Here is a 27,292-nt window from a genome sequence, read left to right on the forward strand (position 1 = left end):
TGACACGTTGATACCACATTTTTCGGACACTGAATTTTGTCCATGGGAGCGCTGCAACTGATACATTCCATTCCAATATTCCAGCATTCCAACATTGTGTGCCATTAAAATCTGACAATTATTATTATTATATCGTAGGAACTAAGCTCAAATTTGTTATACTTATACTTTGCTACTTTGGCTCACATCTCCTAAAGATCCATTAGGCTTGCTCAACAGAATAGTTACCTATTAGGGGTGCACGATTCAGAAAATGTCACGATTCGATTCTATACCGATTTTTAGGCTCACGATTCGATTCAAAAACGATTCTCGATTAAAAAAAATTGATTCACAGTATGTAAATGTTAGTGCTGTCAAACGATTAAAATATTGAATCGCGATTAATCGCAAATGAATTAATCGCAAATTTTATTTTAATGCTCTTATCATGGAAAAGTGGATTGGCTTGCTTTATCCAATGTTTTATTTTATTGAAAAATAACATTGCCAAACAGGGCGGTACAAAATAAAATTATAAAGTGCACATTTCAGACTCAGCCTATAGTGCAGTTAAACCATGGCTTAATATTTTCTTTTTTCAAGTTTGCTGTGAACATAGAAGTCAGGCCTCTTATTTCAAAAACAATGAACCGTAACAGTAAGGTTACCAATAAAAGGTAAGCCTACTACTTCTGTGCTTTCAGACAGCTGCCTGTTGACATTTTCAGACAAAAAAAAAATAATAATAATAATATTTATTTATTTATTTATGTATTTATTTATTTATTTTTTAAATATGAATCGATTTTTGGAATTCTATCAATCGATTCTGAATCGGGAGCACTTGAATCGCGATACGAATGTGAATCGATTTTTTTGCACAGCCCTATTACCTATGGCCAATCAATATATAGTAGCTAATACACATTTGTGTGAATGGTCAATTTTAGGCTCATTATTAATGGCATATAAAAGCTATTAATGGCATATAAAAGATATAAAGATATAAGATGTCGCTACAACAAATTGCACCATGTTTTCCTCTGACATGGTTTGGCTTGTCTCTTACAGAACATTACATTAAAGAATCATTCAATCTTAAGCTACTTGATTGCTGCTTTTATTTATGAAAAGATATACCCGTCCTGCGTGTGCACAAGCGGTCCTTCAGTGTGTTAGAAATGTTTGGAAGCCTAGGGAGCTTTCTTATTCAGTATTCTCTCATATTTAGTGCTGATTCAGTAAATGACCTCGGTTTATTGGTTTAGAAGACTGGTAGTTTCTGAAATGGGAGTCAAATGTGGGAAAGGTAACTAACTTCATTACTTTTTTAAAGTGCTCTTCACTGTGTCTTCACTGAACCATCCAATATGGTTTAACCTTTACATCTTAATGCAATAGGTATTTTTCAATTCATTGGATTAAACGTTGTATGTTATATCTGTTTTACCTATACAGCGGCCACTTTTGGCCTCTTTCGACACTTCGCAGTAGCATGTTTTGGTATAAGCCTCCTCATATTGGTTTAACCAATATTTGTTTAAATTCACCCTCTTCTATTTACCCAATGAATGGCTTATTTTTACTTCATCCCGAACCTGTGTCTTGACTTCACTCCGCTGCGCATTGGGGTCCTGTTCGTCCTGTTGGGATTTATTTTCTGTTACTGACCGGCACTCCAAACACATTGCTCAGTACTGTAACTTCACTTACAGAACATTTGATTCATCTACATATGCCAATACATAAACACATTCCCCAGAAGACATCACAACATTATTAAATGAAATTCCACATCCCAAAAAGAGAAGGTTTGAGAAGGTGGTCCATGCTTTTATAACTTCCAGACTGGACTATTGCACTATACTTAAGCATGAGCCAAGCATCAAGTTAAAATTGGTCCAAAATGCTGCAGCTGTGCCCCACACCTTTGGCACTAGTTGGACTCCTGTCGACGGCCTTTCAGCCGATTGAGCCTATTTAATCGTCTGCAGAGCCTGTCAGTGAGAGAGATAACGCTGATTAGCTGTTCAGCAAAAACATTTAAATAGTAGATTTATTTTATCACCAGCTCTCAACACAGGTTCGGGAAATCCCCTTGAGCCTGTCGCCTATGTAGTAGTATGTATGTTTTTCATAACCAGTCAAATCATAATCAAGATCGAGGACTGACAACACCAGTGTCATTTGGAATATCTTATCAGACATATTCTCGATTAGAAGTAGCTATAAACTGTCTGTGGTGAGCGAGCGTGGTGAGAAAATGGTAGACAAACGCTGCTTTATGGTTTGATATGGAGAGTTATTTTTCCTAGTAGGCACACAACGTATGTGCTTGTCTTTCACATTTATCGCTTTTATATATCCTGTATATTTTATATGTTTCATATGTTTTAGTCTGTAGTCCTTATAATGTCTTATTATATTATTCTACTCTTGTTCATTTTTTTTTTTTAGAAATTGATGAACGTTGGCTGGAAAGCACTTTGGTACAATCCCTGTTGTTTATACATGTGCTGTATAAAGACAGTAAAGCAGACCCTAGTGGGGTGAATATAATGGCTAACTTCATGTGTACCATACATGACATACACAAACACTCATACTTCAGATCCCAGGTAAACATATTCGTAGCAACACAACTCAACTTTGATTAGAGACTGGCATTGATTTGACTGATTAAAAACATTCTGCCTGCCAATTTTAAAAGGTATTTATTTCAGTGATCATGAGAGCATTCTACACATTCTCATTCTCTAGTTATTTGGAATAAAATCACAACACACATTCACAACATGGTTTACATACTGTTTGTTGTGTGATCCCACTGTCCAGTCAGTCACAGAATATTCATGCATGTATAGGTGAGTGTCAAGCAAGTGAGGAACAATGCATCTAACTAATGAATGCATCTAACTGCTAAACAGCGTTCGGTCATTCAAATTGTCATTTTTTTTTTAAACACCACAGTCAGTGATTAGTTCACACATTCAGTAAAATCTGTGTTTCTATGTGTGTTGTGTGTGTGTGTTTGTTTCTTTGTTTTCATGAGTTTGTTCCTCTGGTTTTCTTTTCCCCCGACTATTAATTCTTTCCCATTTGTTCGTTCTCATTTGCATGCCTTTCAGGAGATTTGTCCATTGCTAGCTTTCAAAGTAAGTTTCCCCTGTCTGTTCTTTCCTTGTCTCTCTTGTCTCCTTTCTGATGAGCCCAATCCCACATTATGTAGTAGCTGTTGTAAGTGATCATTTAGAAAATGCAACTAGGCTGTTATTGTGTGCTTAGTAATTATTACTACTCAATAATTATTTATCTGCAGCCAGGTATGTAATCCTGGGATTGTAATGAACATTTTTTTTTAATATATATATAGAACAGAAGGAAAAGCACATTAACTTGTATCCTATCTGGAAAGAGGTCAGGACAGCAGGGTTATTCTCCTTAACAAAAACAAAAACAAAAACAAAGAAAGTAAAAAGAACTAATCAGAGGCACTTTACAAAACGTAATATATATCACACACAGTGCTGACAAACAATTATCAAAGGTATTTTAATCGTTCAATCTGTTTGTCAATTTACATATATAATATGTGTATAATGACTACAGCCAATATCTTCTGATGTAAAGGTCCAAGCGTACCCAAACTTGGTAAATACTACACAATTATTTGGACACATGCCAAATTAAGCTAAATTAGGTCTAGAAGGTGTGTTGCAAACGAAATGTCAATATCTCAAGGGACACTTAACATGAAAATGTTCTTCAAGTGCCAGTTGGCTCATCAAAATGGCAGACAACTGCCAATTCAATTCAAGCAGTCAGTATTTACCGGTGTAAAAGGCCGCTTTTCATGAAAATATGTCAAAAAAATGTCAATCAGATTGTTCATTTGGTGTACATCATCTCTAGACCATCCTGACAAAAATTATGATCTGCCCATCCATTTCAAAGGTACACGTCCATCAAAATTGAATGTAACCAAACTAACACCCTTCAAAACAAACATAATCTTTAGATTTATGCCACATTTCATAAATTAAATAAATGCATTTTTCATACAACTGTCACATTGCAATATCTCATTAACTACATGTTAAAAAATCCTGTATTCTTATATTTGGGCCAATTTCCTAAAATGTCGTCTTAAACCTGTTGAATCTGTCAAATCCTTCAACCCTTTGCCTCTTGGGGTACTTTGCTCTTACTGTTTGGACCCCGATGATCGCCACTTACAGCTATGCAACTTGAAATTTCCTGATGCTTATTCAGTTGTTAGTAAAAGAGCTTTTGGAATAACAGAGAATCTGATTGCCTCCCCTAATTTACTGGCACACTTAGGACTGTCTGTGTTTTGAGTGTGTGTGTGCTCTTGTGTTTGAGTCCGGTGTGCTGGTGCGCGCGTGTGTGTTTGAATGTGCGCGTGCGGGTGTTTTGGGAGCTCATTTGCATGTATGATCATCATATTAACATACTTTGTTTTAGATTCTTTGTCCCTGCGTCTGTTTCTGTTTCTGTGTGTGTGTGTGTGTGTGTGTGTGTGTTGACCCCTGACCTCCACTGTGCCTCTCCTCCTGATTCTACTGGTCAGTCATTTCTTGTCTGAATTTAAAACAGAAAAAGAGCTCCTCTGCCTCTGTATTGAGTGAGTCCCTCCAAATTTACCAGGTTTTCTGTAACCTTTGAGCAGTTTTAACGAGAATGAAAACACAACACAAAATGTGCTTTTTGGCCTCCCTCTGCAGACACCCTTCCTTTCCGGGAGGCACTCATGATGTTTTTCTTGTGGGGCCTTACACACAATATTTGTCACTGAAAGCCATGCTTCATAATGACATTGGCTTGATTGCAGCTTAGCTGTGCTTATAGTAATCTGTATTACAGTGGTTGAGATGATGTATTATCGTTGTCTGATGCCCGCATTTGGTTGGTGAATATGTAAATGTTCCTCTCCCTGAGTATCTGTTACAGATGATTCATTCTCTGTTAGATCATAACTTTTCTCTGTACTGCATTAGCCCAACCCATGTGTGGATTGAACAGGAACCCACTGTTCATCTTCTGTCTCGTTACTCCTTTGAACATGGTTGAAACTGAAATGCTATGAAGTATGACATAATTATTAGCTGCTTGTGACCCTGAGTGAAGTAGAGGACACTTCTACTTTTCCACTTCATCACTTCTTTCTACCCGTCAGTGGACAAACAATCTCTCTCTCTCTCTCTCTCTCTCTCTCTCCCTCTCTCTGTCTGTGTGTGTGTGTGTCTCTCTCTGTCTCTCTGTGTGTCTCTCTCTCTATCTCTCTCTGTGTCTCTCTCTCTCTCTAGCTCTTTCTGTGTGTCTCTCTCTCTCTATCTGTCTCTCTGTGTGTGTGTGTCTCTCTGTCTCTCTTTCTCTCTGTGTGTCTCTGTCTCTCTGTCTCTGTCTCTGTCTCTCTCTCTCTCTCTCTCTCTCTCTCTCTCTCTCTCTCTCTCTCTCTGTCTTTTATCTGCTCCCCCGCTGTCTTTTCAGCTACCGCTACCAGAGGAGAGATGATGTATATTGCAATGGCCGTCATCTAATTAAATGCAAAGGTTGAGCTTAGTGTGATGGGTAGAAATGTAGTAATGGTAAATAATTAGCCTTTGTAAGTGGCCTTTATGTGGGGATTTAGTGTGTACAGACCTTACTGTGGTGTTATTGCTCCTATTGGCTTGTGCAGTGCAAATCCCATGCGCTCCAGGGAAAGGTATTAAATTACTGCTGCCACCGTGGCAGACGGAGATAGGCAGCCTTTGTAAGTTTCAGGGAAAGCTATTTGTGAAGGCTGCAGGGGCTAAATTGCGTAGTTTCTCAAGGGTGTTGTGCCTCCAGCTACCATGTCAGAGGCAATGGCACAATGTCGAAGGCACCTTTTACATCACTCCCTCTCCTTTTCTCATACATATCTGTAGATGTGCAATAAACATATGTGTTCCTTTTGTTTCTTGAAATACTGTCATTGAGTGCCACGGCAATCTTGGAATCTTGGATTGAATCTGATTTTTTAAACACATATCTATTGGCAGCTATTATATATATATAGCCAAATATTAGAAATGTGTTGATTGACTGCTTCTCTCCTGTGATTGGCTCAGAGCCCTGTCCATCACTTCTGCTGCAGAGGCATATGGCGGAGTTGTTGAGGCATGATAAGGACATGGCTGCCAGCTTCCTGAACAGTGTTCTCAACCAGCTCAACTGGGCCTTCTCCGAGTTCATCGGCATGATCCAGGAGGTGAGTGGGTGTGTGTGTGTGGTCACTAATTATTAGTGATGTCAAACGATTAAAAAATGTAATCGCATTTTTGTCATAGTTAACTCAAAATGAATCGCGATGAATCGCAATTTTATTAATCGCAATTTTTTTAATGCTCTTATCAACATGGAAAATTGGATTGGCTTGCTTTATGCAATGTTTTATTTTATTGAAAAACAACATTGCCAAACAGGGCGGTACAAAATAAAATGATAAAGTCCACATTTCAGATAAACAAGGACTCAGCCTATAGTGCAGTTAAACCATGGCTTAATATTTTCAAGTTTGCTGTGAACATAGAAGTCAGGCCTCTTATTTCAAAAACAATGAACCGTAGCAGTAAGGTTACCAATAAAAGGTAGGCCTACTACTTCTGTGCTTTCAGCCAGCTGCCTGTTGACATTTTCAGACAACAGTGAAGCTCGCTTTTTTTGCACAACACAACTTTTAAAGGTAAACTTTCTATTCAGAAGCTTTTTATCATCCATTTCGCCATATCGCGCTCACCATTCACTCAAACGTAAAGTTAGCCTACTACACAGTTTGGGAGAGCAAAAAGAACGTTAATCTAAAAAACGTTAATCTTGTTTTTTTTACAACGCGTTAAACGCGTGATAAAAAAATTAACGGCGTTAAGATGGGCTTGCGTTAACGCCGTTAATAACGCATGAAACTGACAGCACTACTAATTATACATACATCCTTAAAGAAGGAAATTATACATACATGCTTAAAAAGGGTCTCTCAAATAAAAAAGGCTTAATGAGGTTTCTTTGAACAAACTTTAATACATTTTAAGATATGCAATCACATTTTAACCTTTTGGATTCTGTCTCATTGTTAGTGATGAAGAGTAAACTTAGATCAGTTTGATTCTGATCATCTCACAGATGTGACGATAGCCTGACATAAACCTTTTCATTTTTTTTCTTCCGATAAATTCACTGACAAATCGAATATTTCTTTAAAAAGTACCTAAATGAAGTGACAGCAAGACTGTGTAAACTCTCTCTCCTTCAGATATTAAGAGTAGGTGTGTATGATGTGTGTATGATGTGTGTGTGTGTGTGTGTGTGTGTGTGTGTGTGTGTGTGTGTGCTAACTAACAACAGTATGAGAGTGCTTACGAACGTGTGTGTGTGCGTGCGTGCGCGTGTTTGTGTGTGTCTTCCAAGTGTACATGAGAAAGGTGTTTATGGCTTATGCTGTGATCATGAAAGGTTACCTGCTCTTTGAACGACCAGATGTGGACTGAATTAGCCTTTCCATCACTTATATGCCTTTATGGTAGCTTTTATGTTGTTATGATTTACATTAAGCTCACTATTGAAAATCATGAGTTTGATAAACCTGCACTAAAAAAACATTTTAGATATTTTCTAATTTCTAAGCCTCTAATCTTGTAACTCTGGCAAGACTTTGTTCAAAGGTTTCATTGTTCAAAAAGGGTATAATTTTGGTATCTTACTTCATGTTGTTGTTCGTGTACCTCTAGGGTCATGAAGAGTTGTCACAGATTGTGTGTTGTGCAGACGCTTAAGTTGTATCTTTTCATCGTCAGATTCAGCAGGCCGCTGAGAGACCAGAGCGAAACTTCGTGGACACTCGGCAGCTGAAGGTTTGTGCCACATGTGTTGCCCTATCCATCATGCTGTTCTTTACCTCCCTCTTACAGTTACTCTTCATCAGTCTTTTTCTTTCTTTCTTTCAGTCTTCATTTGCCTTCTTTTCTCTCTGCTTTCAAACCTGTAAAATGATCTATTTAATCCCCCATGTCTCCATCAATCTTCCTCCCACATCGTCTCTCTCTCTCTCTCTCTCTCTCTCTCTCTCTCTCTCTCTCTCTCTCTCTCTCTCTCTCTCTCTCTCTCTCTCTCTCTCTCTCTCTCTCCCCTTGGCCTACCTTAACCTGTCCTTCAGTGTCCTTCTAACTTCAATTTCATGTAATTTTCTACTTAATCTTTGTGTCTATTTCTCTTCCCTCTTCAAAAGTGGTTGTATTTCTCTCTTCACCTGAATATGTCCTACCTCCTTGACCTTTCCACTAGTCATCTTTTTTAACGTTGATCTCTGTCGGCCTCACTCCCTTCCTCTCTCCACTTCCACCCAGGTCTGTGCCACCTGCTTTGACCTGTCTGTCAGCCTGCTGCGTGTGCTGGAGATGACAGTCACTTTGGTGCCAGAGATATTTCTTGACTGGTCCCGCCCCTCAGCTGAACTGTTGCTGCGACGATTAGCTCAGGTGAGTTTTTGGGATTGTTGGGGAAATGTTAACTAGAGATGCATTTCCACCAGAAAATGCAAATTGCAATTGCTTAACAGAAGCAGAGGATAACTAACCATGGCCCAGCAAATGACAGATTATACAGCCCTAACGCTATTATAATTATTTATTATACGGCTCTTCCGAATGTTCCAAAAAGTACCGTTGATTTGAACGGGCCATCCCAACGTTCTTCCATACATTAATTCCTGCTGCACGTCGTGGTGTTGTTCACCCGGTCGGGATTTATTTTTGGCTAATGACCTCCGGACAATACATTATCCCTTACATAATCTGGAACACATGAGAAAACCGCACACAGTAGGCTTTATGAGTCAAAAAAAAAATATTGAGTTGACAATCGCAATGGGTTGTCTCTCAATGTCTAGGCTGTGCCATTTTGATAAAGAAACTAGCTACTGGTAATAAATTCTAGCCTGAGGATGTCATACTCATAATTCTAGTCAGAATATGAGTCTGATACTGTTCCATTGGGCTGTGATTATGGGGCATGTTTCAAACTAAATGCCTCTTCGCTCAATTGGATATACCTAGAACTAGGGCTGGGCGATAAAACGATAAAAATAATTATCGCGATAATGACTTTCCTCGATAAAGCTATCGTAACATTAATTCGTTTTCAATAATATCAATAATGTCGATAGAGAATAATTAGGAACAGCAGTCCATTTAGTTTCTGTGATACAGCAGGAAGTTGCGGAGAAATTCAGGTTGGCCACGGGGCATTAAAAAGTCTTAAATCGCGGCGTTGTCTATGGTTAGGTCAGAATGTAGACTGTGCAGCTAAAGCGTCTACAAACAAGTGACTAGATAGCCTACTAGCTGGCTAGCTCTCTAGTCCTGTCAGCACTATTTCCACACGCTACACCACGCCCGCTAGCAATGTATTAATTTTTAACTTACAACGAACCAACAGTTTAGGGAAATTAAACGGTGGTCACTTAAACATATTTATCACAGTGTGAGATAACTGGTTTTACATTTACGTTACGTTCTAATATGTGACCGTTAGCACACCATTCATTCAACTCCATTGGTAGCTAACGTTACCACTTATTAGCCAGCTGTGCTGTAATCTACTGTTGCTCTGATTTTGGGAGGTGATCTACCTGTTGCTTTGATCGCTAACTTGCCACTGTAACTCAATCCCTGGAATGCTTTGAGTAGTAAAACACGAATGTCCTATGTTTCCATTGTGCACTTTATTCGCAAATGTTATTTTCTTGCTGTCGTTCAAATGATCGGAACTTCTTGCGTTAGGGCTGAATCTCGTAGCCTAGACTTGTATTGAGGGGATAACCCCACCCCCCGGATTGCTCCACAGCCAGGGCTGGCTCCTCTTAATTGGTTTATCATCGTATTTTCGCATTACACACATTTAGCTGATGTTCTTAAACTCAACCGGACGAACCGGTTATTATCAGACATCAGTTTGTTTACTTGGAAAGATTACTGTATATTTCCACTTTTGATTTGTTTTGAAGTTGAGAAATGTTGGGAGTTTACAATAAAAAAGAAACATTGAAACCTTTGGTTTGCACTGGCGTTCTTGTCTGAAGCAGATGAAACAGACTTAATTAATATCGTCTTATATCGTTATCGAATGAAAATATAAATATCTATCGTGATAATTTTTTACCCATATCGCCCAGCCCTACCTAGAACCAGTTAGAGCAACGTAGTATGACCATCGGGGCCAGCTTGTACATTAAACTTTAACCGGATCCCGTAGGAAGGACGGCAAATTTTTCCGATCGACAAATACCTTGATAGCATGTCTCTGTTCCTCTTTCAAAATGAATGCGCTGTCAATGTCTTCTAAAACAGATTTGAATCCCCAAATCTTAGCTCTCCAGCGGCAGCCATGTTTGTTAAATACGAACTCAACCCAAGGGTTGGTGACATAGTTGATAACGTTACGGTTGATCATCTGTCCATCATCGTATAAAGCCCGCCCTGACAATTTGATTGGTCCGGCAGAATCCTGCCTTCTGATAATTTCTCCCCAACGGAGCAGTGCCAGACCGAACTTCCAGACCTCAAATGTTGTGGGCGGGGCTAAGTTCGGTCTGGTATCCAGGCTAAATAAATGCCTCTACAGATGTCACTACTAGTAATAATTATAAGCAACAACATTTGTTAATTGGATAGGTTGGTGTACTTATTGGGCCTACTGTCTGTGATACTGTTCACACTCTATCTTAAAAGTCTGCGGATGACAAGTTATCTACCAGGGATTATTTGCAAAGTTAATACCATTAAGCCAAACCAATGAAGACACAATGTTATATATTTTAATCTTTTATTTAATGTAAATGTGTAAAAAATGGAAATATGAAACATGAAAAACAAATGGAGTTGTTAAACTGGTATATGCAGTTTTATGCTCTATTGATTGTGGAAAAGGAAAAAAAACATATTGAGTAACCCAAGACTAGGCATTAAGTTTGCATGCCGGGCAATAACCAGTCAATAAAATAGGCAAATCTTCAGGTTAGCTTGACTATTGCTAAACTACCAGCTTTATCTTACCACTACGTTAAATAACCGCATAACTTGACCTGTTTCTCCAAATTTGAAGGCAAATTTTTGAAGGCTAGCAACTCCTTTTTTGAGGTAGACAGGAAACACACTGAAACCTCCACGAGTCATTCTTGGGGCCTCTGAACTTGAACATGTCTTTTAAATAAGGCCAAGGGTGGCTCATATCAGAGGGCTCAGTCAAGGCTACCTCTGGATCCATGTTGAATGATTAGACCGTCTGTCAGGCTGTCTGTAACAACGCAATCCATGTTTTTGTTTAGGCAACATTTTGGCAAAACTGTGTTCATAAAATGTAACGAGTAACAACATATATTGTAGAAATGTAGCGAAGTAAAAGTATAGATAATAGCTCCGAAATGTAACGGAGTAAAAGTAAAAAGTATGCACTATTATTTTTACTTAAGTAAAGTACAGATACGTTCAAATGTACTTCAGTACAGTAACTAAGTAGAAATACTATTATTGTTTTCTTAATTTTTTAAATGGTTTGGCTTAGCAGCCAGGCCCTGAAAGTCCAATGCTGGAATGACCTTATGATTTTATTACCTTGAAATATTAATAAGCAGTGGTGTTATCAGGATGTCATCCTTTGGTGGGCATTTGGATATATAGGGTGGGCAACTAAACCCTACCCATCTGCCATAGTGTGGGCTTTGCAACAGCATCTTGCTTGAAATGAAGATACTCCAATTTGATGAAATCAGAACATGTCAAACTTTTCTGCTTATCAATCATACACGTTGAAAGAAACTAAGTGAAGCCGGTTTTAGGAAATAAATCTCATTAACTTGCAACCGTGAGGGCAGTGTAGGATACTGTGTGATGTGACCCGAACATTTGTTGGGGGTGAAATCACCTCTGGAGAAATATGGTTTAAACGCACATTTTGAGATGAGAAGGACCTTGGAAATTAGTAGTTTATTGTTACTAACTCGCTACAACCTAGGCTATTACAGTCACAGCCTCCAACAGAATAAGATTATTACTGCAACGGCACCAGATGACCAAATCCCATTTGATCAAAATGTGATTGTCTGGTCACTATAATGTGTCTGACAATTAGGGGTGTAAATCACACCCATCATGGCGATTCGATTCAGTATCGATTTCCTGACCCAACGATTCGATTATTTTCGATACTCATGAATACACCACGATACGATACGATTCGATTCGATTCGATTAATTTTTTCTTTTTTTTACCTTACAGGCTAGACAATGTTTCAGATTTGAAATAAATCAATGAAAGCTGTTATATCGTTATGCATTTTATTTGAGAAACAACAGCCAATAACAGAAGTAGAAAAGTTGTACTCCACCTAGGCCTTTGACAACCTCATTCACTGAAAAATAATAATGCCCCTGTTATAGATTCTGAAAGGCCTTGCATCAAAAAGTACTGTACAAAGTACAAAGTGTTAAGTAACAAAAATAGGCCTATACCACATTCACTATAGAATAACAATACTCAACAAAATCAGTGAAAAGTGCACTAGCAGCAAACGGTAACAAAAAATAGGCCTGTAGTTAATTCAATTTAAAATGCCAATGCTCCACAAAATCAGAGCAATGAGTGCAAATGTGCACTAGTATCAGCAAATGGTAACAAAAAATACCCCTGTTGGCCTACTTCATTCACTATAAAATAAAAATACTCATCAAAGTGCACTAGCAACAAAAAGTAAAAAACTTTTTTTTTTTTTTTTTTTTTTAAATCGATACTCTTGTGGACGTGTCGATGCATCGTATCGTCGGCTGTTGGATCGATGCATCGATGCAAAACGATTCTTTTTTACACCCCTACTGACAATCACAGAAACCAAAAAGTAATTGGATAAAGAACCCCCCCCCCCCCCCCCCCCCCATTTCCATTCCCCCTGGTAGTCACAGAGGCTGTGTGTGTGTGTGTGTGTGTGTGTGTGTGTGTGTGTGTGTGTGAGAGAGGAGAAGAAGAAGAAAAAGAAGGTCTGAAACTGAAAGTCATTGAAGAGGATGCATAAACAGAGCAGTTTTCACAGTGGTCCTGCACTTCTTGTGATCACCCCCACTGACGAGAGAGAGAGAGAGAGAGAGAGAGAGAGACAGAGAGAGAGAGAGAGAGAGAAAGAGAGCTGCAGCATTCTTCCCTGTTAAAATGTGGTCTGTTTTTATACGCACACAGATGGTAACCTGCGTTGCCTATACTCGATGTTAATAATATGCTCATCTTCAATAAAATAGCATTGAATATATCAATATTTACAATAGACCACCCAGCCTTAGCTCTCCCCCCATGCACAAGGGGAAAATCAACAAAATAATCTGTCTGTAGCTGCAGCACCAAGCCAATTTGTGCCTCATTTGCCAAGGGATTCATTTATTCCCAAACTCTAAAACATATCTTACATCAAGTCCACGTACACCTGCTTTGGAAGCTATTTACAATAAGATTTCAATGGCGTGAACATTTCTGGATCAAGTAAATGTCAAATAATTAATGTTTTATGCGCGCATTTTAACTCACCACTAAAAAGCTATAGAAGTTTAGATTAGGTTTTAGTTTTTAAATGTCTAATTGAAAAGAATTTCCCCCTGTCCTCTCTGCAGCTGCTGAACCAGGTGCTGAACCGTGTGACTGCTGAAAGGAATCTCTTTGACCGCGTGGTCAATCTGCGTCTACCAGGTAAACTTTCAACCCACTGCCATATTCTTTCCATCAGAACTTTTCATGGTAAATGGACAAGGACATACCTCATCTGCCTGTTGGCTCCCTGAAACTATTTGCAAATAACTGCATTGGCACTTGTTTTGTTGTTGTAATTGGGCTATGACATGGTGATTAGGGCATGTGTTAGTCCTGTATAACGATCAAGTTACATTTATATACAGTGCGTGTGTGTGTGTGTGTGTGTGTGTGTGTGTGTGTATATATGTATTAATATTGATAATATTATTCATATTGTGTGTCTGTTTGTGCCTACGTGTGTTTGTGTAGGACTGGAGAGTGTGGACCACTACCCTATACTTGTAGCAGTTACAGGCATCCTGGTGCGCATCTTAGTGGAGGGCGACAGACAGGGGTAAGTGGGAGAGGATGTTTTCTTCATACATAAAGTGCCTTGCAAAAGTATAAAGAGTTTATATGAAAATGTTTATTCCAAGCACTCATTTACTGTCTGCAAACAGCTACATTCACAGCAAAGGTACACATGCCGGAGCTAGACAAACATTTGTGAAATAACCAACACAAGAATACACAATATCAGTGTGTTTAAAGCAAGAGTTTAGAATTTAGGATAATGTACGAAAAGCTTTTCACAGCGCAGCATCAAGATTGTGTAGCCCAGAAGTGATTTGGTCATTTGAACGCATACATTTTGAAGAAGGGGTTCATGAGAATGCTCCAATATTCGGACAAAGAGCCTTCAGGTCAATAATAAAGACTTAGAGGCTGCATCACAACATACTGCATAAAACAGACTCTCTCTCAAAATCCACCATCTGAAAACCACAAACCTGTCAGGTAAGCCGTTGAAAGAATCACTTTGAGTGAGTTGTATAAAGCCAGAGTATCAGTAGTATCAATTGTCAATTACAATAGTATCAATTCAGCATTGAACTGTAATGTATGACAAACACAGTATTATGGTACTTTCATCAAGCTGCCTCAAGACACACCAGGTGAAGCAGCAGAACATTTCTCACCAGCTGATTGATACAATTAAACACTGTAGTGGCTCAAAAAAACAAGACGTGGCATAATCCTGGCTACAATCTCATTCAGCATCTATGCCATTTTTTAAAAAGTTGTGTTTTAGAAGCATCAACCAATTCATCTGAAGAGCCGGCTGTAATACTGCAGCTTCAGCTTCCTTTAAGTCTTTTATTGAGGGTGAAAGTAATGATGGCATTTGTATATTACAGGTTAATAGGCTGGCACGCAATGCATACATAAGACATAAGTATAGTAAAAAAAAATGTGTAAGCTGTAAACAGATGCATTCTGCAAGTGGATAAAGTGGAAAAACTGCAGCAGCACAAAATAGTCACTTCCTTGTTTATTGCTTGTCCTTATGTGAACGCTCTCAATTTAGAAGTGGGACGTTCAGAAAAGAAAACTTCCCCAGTTTCCAGCTGCCTGAACAGACGATAAGCCCTGTTTCAGTCTGAGAGTCTGTTTATAGGCAGAGTAGGCGATTTATTTTAGAAGCATTTTTTGTTATATTTCTTGAAATTCTCTTTTCATCCTGGCAGCAATGAATAAATAAAACGCTCTACAGATAAAAAAGACTCTTTGGGCTGTAAAAGGCCTTTTCTTCTGCACCTGCCTGCATCCCTGCGCACACTCTGCCCGTGAATTTATGTGTGTGGCCAGAGTTCTCCACAAGGCATATTGCTAACGCTAGCTAGCTAATTGCAAAATAATGGCAGAAAAAGTGCAGCTACAATTGTATCGTTTGGTGCAGCACTGGATCACTTGTAGTCTAAGATGGACAGTGCTACCTTGCCTTGGGAGATGGTCCAACAATGCTTTGCATAAACTGTGTTTCGTAACAGTTTCCTGGTGTAACCGTAACAATCAGTAGGTTTGCTGCTCAGGGAAAACTACTCATTATTCCAGCATTCATATTTGTGTTCATGTGCATGTGAGTTTTTGCTCAGTGGGTTCATGCACCACAGAGTTACTCACCTGCTAGCCTACTGCAGCCTAGAGATAGCCTGGTATAATACAGGATTGGGTCCCTTGAGTGTGGGTATGTTTGTTTCTGTGTGTGCAGTCTTGACTTTCCGTGGGGTCCTATTGGAGCTGCCAAGGTTAGTCGTTCCCAAACAAATTAGCGTTAGTGCGCTGTTCTACACAGAGAGAGATCTGTGACATCACTTCCGCACTTTGGGTTTTTCAAAATTAGCTTAAAAACATAAACTCTTGTCTGTGACTCAAGTATCACCTATTCCTTGCCAGTGTGAAGGATGTGGTTAGCCGTAAGGCAGGAAGTCTCTCTTTCTCTCTCACTCACTCTCACTCTCACTCTCTCTCTCTCTCTCTCCCTCTCTCGCTCTCTCTTTCTCTGTGTGTGCGATATGTTGGAAAGAGAACAATGGTCTGTCTGCTGATGTGTGTGGGTGATCACAAGAAATGCAAGACCAGTGTGAAAACTAGGGCTGAACGATTTGGGAAAATAATCTAATTGCGAATCCCCCCCACCCAATATTGCGATTTAATATGCAATTTTTAAATTTTATCCTCCTTTTTTCCCCAACAAAACGTAATGAATGATTTCAATATGACCAACACAATATTAGATACATTTAGTGTAAAATATTCTTTCCCACATTTTGCATTTTTATTAACCTGCTCATCACTGCTCAACAAGAACAACAAATCGGTGGCTTTGCCACTGTGCATTAAATAATTTAAACAAAGTCATTGTAAGTATAAACACAAGGCATGCACTTTTTTAACACTGTGTGCAAAATGAACCATCTTAAGAATTGTTTTAATGTTTTAATTTTTAGACCACGTTGTAATTGCGCATGTTGCGGTTAGAAAATCCTATTTTATCATATTGTGATTTTATCGCAAATGCAATTAATCGTTCAGCCCTAGTGAAAACTGCTCTGTTTATGTATCCTCTTCAATGAAAGTTGTGACCTGGTATATTTGTCATTTCATATATTTGTAACGTCTGACCATCTCTCAAACTGTTTTATTAGCCAAGTTCAAGTGTTTGTGCAACATTTGTTGTCGGGAACATGAGGATAAGAGGAGAATTGTACAGTTTGACCATAGAAGTTGGTTACATTACAATACAATATCTGTTTGGAGGTGTGGTCTGTAGTGAATGATAAATACCAATGACTGTAAAAACCACGGAGAGCACATTGTCTCTGAACACTGAAGCAACCACAGGTCTTGGGCCCCTGCTGGCTCACTGCAGTGCAAGTTGTAGCTCTGCCCATCCTCATGTCTCAATTACAAAAAAGCCATTTTCCATTCCATTCCATCTCCTTAACGACTTTCCATGGTGTATATATATATATATATATATATACAGTGGTGGCCAAAATTATTAGAACACTGAACATATTTAAGAGTTTTCAGTTGTTTTTGTTGAATTGGCCATTAAAATACCTTAAAAACTAATGAAATATCTACAAAGTCATCATTATGCTCTATAAACCATAGAATAGAGCCATCATAATGAGATTTAGGTCATTTTCCGTACAAAAACAAGCTAGGCCTATTTCACTGTCAAATTCACACAATCATGTTCCTGCACAGAAGAAGCCAAATTACTTGTGTAATCATTGTCAGGTGTTATTGTGGTTAAATGGATGGTGATGCAAGAGTCTTAGGACACAGCTCGGCGATTCTTTTGAATGTAGAAGGCCTATCCTGCTCATTAAGTGATTGGCTACATGAGGGTTTTGTCACTGAGGCCACACCACCAAATGGAATAGATCCAAAGCCTCTAGAAGCAGTCTTGAAGCACATGATGCTCTTTGAACATGGCTAAGGTGAAGAAGGAGCTAACAAATGAGCAACGGGTTCGAATAAAGGCTTTTTTTTTTATCCTGGCTAGAGTTACTGCTGCATAGCCAAGGACTTGAGATGCAGTCCAAGCACTGTAAAGTACACTTTAGACCACCATGGCACCAGAACCAAAAGGGGAGAGGTTTCAAAAAGAAACTCTCAAACACACAAGGAAGCATCTCAAAATTCTCAGTCTTCAGGACCGAAGAAAGACTTTACAAGAACTGTGTGACGAGATCAACATCTCAATGACTAATGGTGCAACAGTGTCTTCAAGAACTGTCGAAAACTGGGAGAAGAAGGACTTTTTGGCAGAATAGCAGCAAAGAAACATTACTGAAAGAGAACAATTGAGTGTAACGCCTGCATTTTGTAAAAGAACACAAGAAATGGACAAAGAAAGATTGGTTTAAGTGTTGTGTACTGATGAGTCCAGGTTTGAATAGTTTGGCAAAAAGCAAAGCGTGGATGTTCCACGAAGTGAGGGGGAGAGATATAAAAATTAGTGTCTCTTGCCAACAGTTTACAAGGAGGGGGTAGTATTATAGTGTGAGGTGCAATTTAAGCCTCAGGAACAGGTGACTTTGGCTAAATTGATGGCATCATGGATACAAAAGTATACCACAACATTCTGGTGAGGCACAGAGTTCCTTCTTGGAGACATCTTATTGAGCCTGGATTTATTTTCCAAGAGGACAATGACCCTAAACATTATTTTAACTATTGCCGGATCTACTGGCGACAAGGAATCTGCTGGAACATTGAAAATGATGGACCGGCCCTCTCAAAGTCTGGACTTCAAACCCATCAAGCAAATTCGGGGCAAGTTGGAAAATAAACTCGACAGATCTATTGGACATTCCAAGGAAAGCCTTTGGCTTGAGTTGCAGAAGGCCTGGGATAACATTTGTGTTGAAGTTCTCAAGAAATATATTGACTCTATGCCAGAGAGATGTGCTGCTGTAATTGCTGCAAAAGGTGGGCGTACCACATATTAAAGTTAAAAGTGGATAAAAACAGTAGGACTCACTTCATCTGATATTTGTTGTGCTCAGAACAGCCATCTGCATGTTTCATGAACATTATGAAATTAAATCATGTTTTGGAGGCAAAAAAAGGTAATTATTCTCAGATCTGTCAGGTGTTCTAATAATTTTGGCCCCCACTGTGTATATGGGCCATTCTACCGAATTCGTGTAATATGCAGTCCCTCAACAATAAAAACTATTTACAAAACAATTAGGTATTTAGGCATAGATATTTAATTAGAAAATGTTATGGTCTATATAAACCCAATGCATTACATGAGATAGTGATAAGCTAAATATATACAAAATCATCATTTATAGGGTACTTTCTATTGGGAAGTAGCTGTCCCCAACCCTGACATCTAAATTTCAATGCCTTTAAATAACACTTTTCAATTTTTTTAGATTTTTTTCAATGATTTAATTTCAAAGATCTTTATGATTGGGTTGAAACAGGACTTGGAATATTTAGATTTATTGTGGGTTTAATTTTTAAATCAATTTTCTATACTCAAAAAAATCATGTCCCTAGTTTTCATGTCACTACCGAAACACAAGAGTTTTAGTCCATTGGCTGAGCCTGTGTTTTAGCCACGACTCTGCATTTTTGACCATGCAGTGACACTGCATCTCTGACCCTCATGGTTGAATGGTAAGTAGCTAAATCCCATAGTTTTTATATAAATGTGTTCCAAAGTCTGAAAATCGACGTGTAACCTTAAGAATTGTCACTACCGAAACGCATGTTTTCTTCAATTAAGTAAACCTTTTGGGGTTTCATGGAAAATCTTATGTTTGTATGTGTGTTCACCTCTTCAAAGATGTGTTTGCATGCCGTGTGCTTGTTAGAATTCTTTATTTATGCTTAAAGTTAGCTAGAATTGTCACTACCGAAACAGTCACTACCGAAACATATGGTAGTGACCTGATGATTTCAGTAGTGACAAAATGAAATGGTAAGTAGTTCAATCCCATAATTTTTAAATAAATGTGTTGTGTGGACTAAAGGGCGGCCCAGAGCACCTTTTGGAAGATTTTGGGAGAGAAATGAACATCCATCCAACAGTGCAGTCACTACCGAAACACTGGATGTCACTACCGAAACAGTGCAGCACTATCGAAACACAGGATGTTTTGTAAAAAATTAAGTATATTGAGTAATCAACTAAAATGTTATGATACTGATTGGATTAATGTATGTTCAATTTCATCAATTAACAACTCTGGAATCAATATGATCAGTATTTTGCATTTTACAAAGAAATATTGCACTTAGATTTTGATGAATTGTATAAATTGAACTTGAAAATTTGATAAAAAATTCATTTTTATGGATTTCATTGTGAAAACCTTCAAGAAATATTTGTAAAAATACTCTTCAGAGAAGGGAAGGAAACACAATCTGAACAGGTCAATAATAATACTTTTTTACTATAGTAAATGTGATGTTTCGGTAGTGACAATTTTTGGAAGAGGAAAAACATTCCAACACATTCTGAAAATACAATATAAAAATTGACTGTTCTTTTACTAGATAAGTGTACTTTAGATATGGTACAATATACATACGGACAAAGTTTTGGGAATAAAACATAAAAAAAATCAAAATATTTCCGACCTGACTTTGCACCAATTCGGTAGAATGGCCCATATATATATAGAGTAGACTTTCTGAATGTCGAAGAAGATTTTTTTTTCCTCATTTATATATATATAGGCAGACCTGTTAAATGTTTTGGCTGCCTATAGTGAGTGCTGTATTTATCATTTGTAACGGTTGAGATGACTGCAGGTGTAGAAGGATGGAGGGGATCTGGTGTTTATGGTTAAAGATTCCAGAAGCTTCTCTGTAAGAGGGGAGTGATATGTTGTTAGCCGGGATAAACGGAATATCTCCACTTGGTGAGGAGAATTGGTCGCTGATGGGTACCACTTTGTAGGTAAAGCGTAATGGTGGGCAGTGAGGTACGTAGCAAGGGTAGAAGTCAGAGAAGGGCTTAAGACTGCTCTGAAACTTTGGCCACTTTCATCTCCTTCAGTATAGAGCATTGCTCTTGGAGGATGTCAGTGAGCCAGGGGTCTGAATATGTGGTGTGAGCAGGTCTGGGAGACAAGGGAAATTAGTAATGTGGGTTAGAAGTATGTTATGGCACTGATGGCAGAGTATTTCAAAATGCAGGTGGCCATCTTTTCAGTGTTTGCACAGAAGTTCTAAATTGGAGCAAGAAGCTGCACAGTAAGTGCTACTAGGAGCCAGAGTTTGTGAGGCCGAACATGAGGTTGAATATAAGGTCCACTGTAAACATAGGCCTGGACGATAAAACAATAACAGTACGTATTGCAATAGACACTTCCTTGACAGCAATAAGAAAATTGTTAGACTGTTCGATTAGTTTGTCTGGTTAAATGCAAATGTGTCAGGAAAGTACTAATGAATTAGCAAAGTTCGGTTGCATGAACAAACCCTGAGTATGCTAGTGAGTGCTGTATTTTTTATTTGTAATGGTTGAGATGACTGTGACTGATGAATGGGTGACATGACCTGATTTATGCCTTGTGCCGCAAGTGACATGTAAACAGTTGATCATTTATCAGATGTGTTACTCAGTTGCACTTTCCACATGGGTGAGAGAATGAGTGCGGTAGCGGAGGAAGCCAGGAAGGCCTTAAGGTTTGATGAACTTGGAGCACAGCTGTTTGTTTTTTTTGGATGATGTTGCCAAGTTTTGTATTCTAAGGGCAATCAGACATTGTGTAGTTTTGTAACTGGGGAAGCTGGGGGAAAAGTGTAAATGTTAAACAAAAAAGTTAATGTAAATATTTCTAACTATCACACAAGGAATATCTACCTGTTAGTGTAGGCATATGGTATTTTAAATGCTTTGCTGTTTAAAATAGTAAATATTGGGTGGGTAGTGCTTTTGGCAATACACATTCACTGTTTAAAATTTAAAGATGCTGCAATCATCAAGCAAACTAGGGCCTTGTGCATCAACAGTGTAAATGCCCATACATTAGGCTGAGTACTTTTCTATGCCTGAAAGGATATTGGATGGGAATGCATGCATGCATGCATGCTCCTGCTCATGGTCTGTAGGGGGTGTGAGCATTATATTTGTGATTTGCAGCTTAGTGACACCTAAAGGAAATAGAAAGCTAGATGGTACATGTTTCAATCACTGTGGTCAGGAATTTCCACATATCCTCATATCCATCTATTCTTTTTTTTTTTTTTTTTTAAGCAGTGCATGGCCTGACACTGCCAAGGGACATAATGGATGGATGGATGCATAAGTGGTAGGTGGGGTTGCTGAGCTCTAATTGTCATCCTGGGAGGGGAGATCATTAATATGGTCAGCAGGGGGAAAGCGAGCAAGAGCCTAGGGATCCCTCAAAAGGCCTTTACTTCCCCTCACTGCTTGCCTATAATTGCTTCCCTGGAAAAGAGCTTTTTGGGAGCAGTGCCAGCTGATGGCTTGAACCAGCCCTCAAGAGCCCTTTGCCACACACTGATTTGGTGGGGACAGCTAATACTAGCATGCCAATAGGAACAGCGGCTGGACTTTAAGGTGGGCAGAGTGCCTGCCGGGGGGGGCTGAAACAAGGGGGTGAAATGATCCAGATAATTAACTGGATGCCTGCTGGATTTGCATAGGTTGGTATTCTTGGAGCAGTTTGCTTAACACCTCATTTCTGGTTTATGCTGGAGGAAAAATACATCTGTCTAAAAACAAGGAGACAGATGTGCAGAGATGAATTGCAAATCTGCTGATCCACTACCACTGTCTTCTTACAGACAGGCCATTCTTCACATCGGTTCCTTTGTTAGATACAACATGCGAACAAGACTGCCAGGCAAAACAGACTGGAGGGGCCTTTTTTTCCTGATTATGCCTCATGAAGGAGCGATCTCGGCAACAAAGGCATCAATATTAACACTGTCAGTCTGGCACAGATGGAGTGTGGTGGTTTTCTTGGAGTCTCCTGCATGGGCACTCCTGTAGCAGTTGCAGAAATCAATTTGCCTCCATTACTGCTGTCTAAAAGGCATCTGTTGCAGCTGGCAGTGCTCCACTAATAAGATTTGGACCCAATGTGGTTTGCTTCGTGGGTTTTGAGGAGGAGAAAGAGGTTGGTTGGGGGACACTACACTTCACCCTATTGTGTGTGGCCTGAGGTCAGTTTTTGTCCATTGAAGCAAGAGAAGGTTCCTTTCTGCCTCATCTCTGCCACTGATTATTTATGGCCTAAGTAGTGTTTTATTAAAAGTGCTCATTGAGGTGGGAAGGAGGAGAGCAGTCACCACACTTCCCACCCTTGTCTTCCGGTCTATAACTGTGCAGCTAAGCCATGTTACGACACCAAAGAGCCAAAGGTGTGGTGGAAAAGTCACATCATATACTCCGTCACTGACAATCTATGTCGACCCCACCAGATGTTCCCGGTATAGATTTTTATTTTTTATGAATAAAAGGATAATAAAGAATGATATACGCAATAAAGATTTCCTTGTTTTTCAGGCTGAACATTTACAGAAACGTGTAAACATTAAAACATGTGTAAATAATAGATTATCAATATCAATAGCTTTACGGAAAAAAAGAGATATTGATAATGCCAAGCTTGCCAAATGAAACTACATAACGTTTCCTTTTTTTGAGCATGGCAAGTTCAAAATATCTTGTAACATTGTGATTCATTTTCATGTTATGCACATCCAGGTATGTTTATATTAATATAATATTTAGCATCAGACATTTAAAAGAATGAGGAAATGAAATAGTGTCCACAGTTATGGTTTTCATTGGTTAGCTTGTGGTTAGCTCCCATGAAACAATATGCTATGACACAAATGTAGACTGTTTTATTGTTAATCCATTCTCATAGTCCTTCACAGTCATGGTCATACTTTGCATTGATTTTCCAGCTAAAACATGTTAATGCTCATGCCTAATGTTGAGGCTTGGAGAAGAACAGGTATTACCATTAGTCTGGAGTTCAATCTGCACTCTAATTTGACCTTTCCTTCACTAAGTAGCCATAATATTATATTTACATGCACTGCTATGTCAAAATGACAGCATGTTATTCAAAAGTCCCATGAGTTTGAATGGCATATGTCCTGCTGTGGGTTATTGTGGAGAGGGTTGAGAGCTGAATGCTTGCTGTGGGCAGAAAAATTAGTTCCTGAATGCTGTGTATTTATAGTCAGCAGGAGTCATGACTGCTGTGCTGTCCTCGCAGGTTGCTGGAGAGACGAGGGGGTAGTCCATAGATCAGGGACACGGCAGTGATTGGTGGTCGATCATAGATCAGGGACAGGGCAGTGATTGGTGGTTGTCTGCCTGGGAAATAATATCTTTAGAGGGAAAGAAGAAACAGAAGGGGAGGAGAAATAGTCCAAAGCTCTCGTCAGATTTCATCAGTGTACCTTAGTCTACTCTTTTCAAATGATCACAAAACGATCACAAGTAGGGATTTGGTGACACAAGCTGTGTCCAAATCCAGTCTAAAAGATGTTGCTGGTGATCACAGCAGGTCAGGATGTCCAGGGGATGTTTCTCCGAAACACATTTACATTAAGTCATTTAGCAGGCGCCTTTATCCAAAGCGACGTACAAAGGAGAGAACAATCAAGCTACGAGCAATAAAGATCTGGTGTAACAATAAATACTATTTTACATAAAAAATATTTAAAAAGTGTAGGAATGTAACTGCTGTAAGTGCAAGTTAAGTACAAGAAGAAGTGCAAGTTAGGAATGGAGGTGCTCTCTGAAGAGTTGGGTCTTTAAGATCTTCTTAAAGGTAGAGAGGGAAGGTGTATACTGAAATACTGTTGTAATCGAAGTTATGACAGAAACTCCACCATTTAAGGTGTATGTCATGCTCAACACCTCTTCCAGAATTACCAGAGTGGGACAGAGAGGTCACAGCACCCCTTTAGCACAACCTGAGTGAATGGATTTGAATTAGCATTAACAAGAAGCTGCATTATCTGTACATACAGTGCAAAATCTGTGAGTGTAACCATGGAAAACACATGGTGCACACACAGTATGCTGATTTATTATAGATAAGGCAATGTTTTACATAGTGTCAGTTATAGTACAACAGTGTTCATGTTATTAAAACCAATATTTCACTGCCTTTGACTAGGGAAATGGTGCTCTCATAGAAGCTTTGTGCTTTTCCCATTTGGAATCAGAGGAAGTTTTTAGCTAACAGATAGTCGTACAAGTCATACAATAGATCTCAACCAAGGGGTCTTCTGCATTCTCTCAAATAGTATGGCAGGTGTTTTTTTTACTTGAATTAAGCATCCTTGAATTAAGCATGAAGTTTACTTTTTAGATGTACATATTGGCTTTACAATGCATGTTTGATATGAAACAATCATATTAATGATCCTGTGAGTGAGGCTGCAGTGTTACCGGTTGTTTTGAATTTTTCACTTTCCCAGAACTATTCCTAAACAATCTGTGCAGTGTGACAGGGTGCATTATCCTATTAATTAGGCCACTGCCATCGGGGAAGTTATTCCCATGCCATCCACATGAATACTGGACCCAGGGTTTCCCAGCAGAGCATTTCCAAGTGCATTCCAATTCCTCCTCCAGCTCATACTCCAACCCCAGGGCATCCTGGTTCAGTCATATGCTGAGGTAACTAACACGCAACAGTAACACGCAGCTCATCCAGTTCTGATGTTTATGTTCAGTAACCACTCTCTTAGTTTGGATCAGATTGGATATCCTTCTTTGTCCTCACATGTCTTGGTGATTTATCCCTTCACGTTCAGTTGCCTTACTAGTAAGCAAACAGTCTTCAAATGGGCTGTCAATTTAATTAGTTGCCTGCATTACTGGTGACGTGTCAGTCAAAATTGACAGATGAATGCTGCAGTGGCTCTGTTTACAAGGCATACTGCAATCTCATTAGCAAAGCCAGCCAATTAACATCAACTCACTCAGGACTCCACCCCACACTGCCAAACATATATTTTATCCTCCCTCAGGAATAATATCTTACTTATATACATTTATTTGCATTGTGTTCAGAAGGTGTTTTTAGAGCCTTTAACTTTTTTCACATTTTGTTGCAGCATTGTGCTTAAATCATTTAAATAATTAGTGTGTAATCAATCTACACTCAGTATCCCATTATGACAAGGCGAAAACAGGATTTTCTATTTTTAATTTTTTATTTAAGAAATTTATTAAAAAGGAAAAACTGAAATATGTCATTGACACAAGTATTCAGATGCTTTGCTACACTTAGCTCAGGTGCCTCACATTTCTCTTGATCATCAGATTTTATCTCACAACAAGACCGTGACCCAAAGTGATGGACCTATGTAAGACCTTTTTAGGGATGCAGTTAAACTGTAATGCAGCAAAACTTGTAATTGCTACACAATTCTTTAATGAAAGCAAATTTTCAATATTGATATTTCCAAAAAAACTCATAATATCTTATTGATAGAACTTATTGTTTCCTTCAATTTGTATCTCATTTGATGGAGAAAAATGATTGACCATTGGTATTGCCTTGATCATTTTGTGTCTATGGTGTTTATACTGTTAAAAAAAACTAGTTACTCCGTTTTAGCTTCCGCATTTCTTTGAGTTGATTTAGGGTGTATTCCAGTCTGTCTGTCTGTCTGTCTGTGTGTGTGTGTGTGTGTGTGTGTGTGTGTGTGTGTGTGTGTGTGTGTGTGTGTGTGTGTGTGTGTGTGTGTACATATCACACAATGTATAAATATATTTTGCAGATATACAGTATGTTTGGATTACAGCAGATTGTATTTATTTATTATCAAATTATCATTATAACATTTATTGCTTTTGATAATAAATCGATGTTTTCAGCGTTGATCTTTAGTTTAGCATTATTATTAGATATACAAAAGAAGATATCTTTTTCTTTGACTGAAAAACCCTTTTGCTTTAATGCAATAGCATTTGCATTATTTTGGATGATTGTTTTCTATTCAACTCAAATGGCTGAGAGATGCATTGGGTCAGATATGGGCAAATCAGAACTCATGAAGTTGAATAAGGCTGACAATTTTTAAACTGCTTCAGTGCCTACAGTGGATACAGTTTCTCTAGAAACACTGGTCTGCAGAATAACCAACTGTGTTAATGATGATAATTCAGTAATACATTAATGTGCTGGACAGAAGGGAAATGCAGACAACATACAATATGTATGCAAAGCTAGTTTGAGTTGTGGCTTGAAAGTATGAAATGATAAGGTTATGGTTGAGTATTTAGCAGCATTAATACAAAGCAACATAAGAAATGTTATTAAAAATGTAGAACTTTAACAATAACAAAATAAATGCAGAGTGCACACAACAATATCAATAATATATTATAATTTAATTATTTAATATTTAATAACCTATACAACATCATACACTGGCTACTATCTTAAATGTTTGTAACATATGCTTAGGGGAATATAACAAATACATTGGCATAACAGATCGGCTTTCGAGATCAGCCTCTAAATGATTTTTGAAAAAAAACAAAGCATTTATTTGAAAAGAACAGGCAAAAAGGGCTAGGTCATTCCACTACCAAGGTATTACAAATGAGTGGCCGGTGTGTAGTGTGATCTCTTGATCTGAAAAGAAGGTGGACAGCCATTGTTCCTCA

General features: G+C 38.6%; 1 protein-coding gene across 2 annotated transcripts in view; it reads left to right on the top strand.

The window, feature by feature from the left end:
* rnf123 (ring finger protein 123) overlaps nt 1–27,292 on the top strand; it is a 95,341-nt gene that overhangs the window by 31,760 nt on the left and 36,289 nt on the right. For both annotated transcript variants that reach the window (XM_080845726.1, XM_080845727.1), the window contains exons 32-36: nt 6,099–6,238; nt 7,821–7,877; nt 8,370–8,501; nt 13,674–13,749; nt 14,062–14,146. In XM_080845726.1, coding sequence (XP_080701852.1) covers nt 6,099–6,238; nt 7,821–7,877; nt 8,370–8,501; nt 13,674–13,749; nt 14,062–14,146 — 490 coding nt within the window. The remainder of the gene's footprint in view (nt 1–6,098; nt 6,239–7,820; nt 7,878–8,369; nt 8,502–13,673; nt 13,750–14,061; nt 14,147–27,292) is intronic.

Source organism: Sprattus sprattus, assembly GCF_963457725.1.
Source record: "Sprattus sprattus genome assembly, chromosome: 10".
Lineage (NCBI taxonomy): Eukaryota > Metazoa > Chordata > Actinopteri > Clupeiformes > Clupeidae > Sprattus > Sprattus sprattus.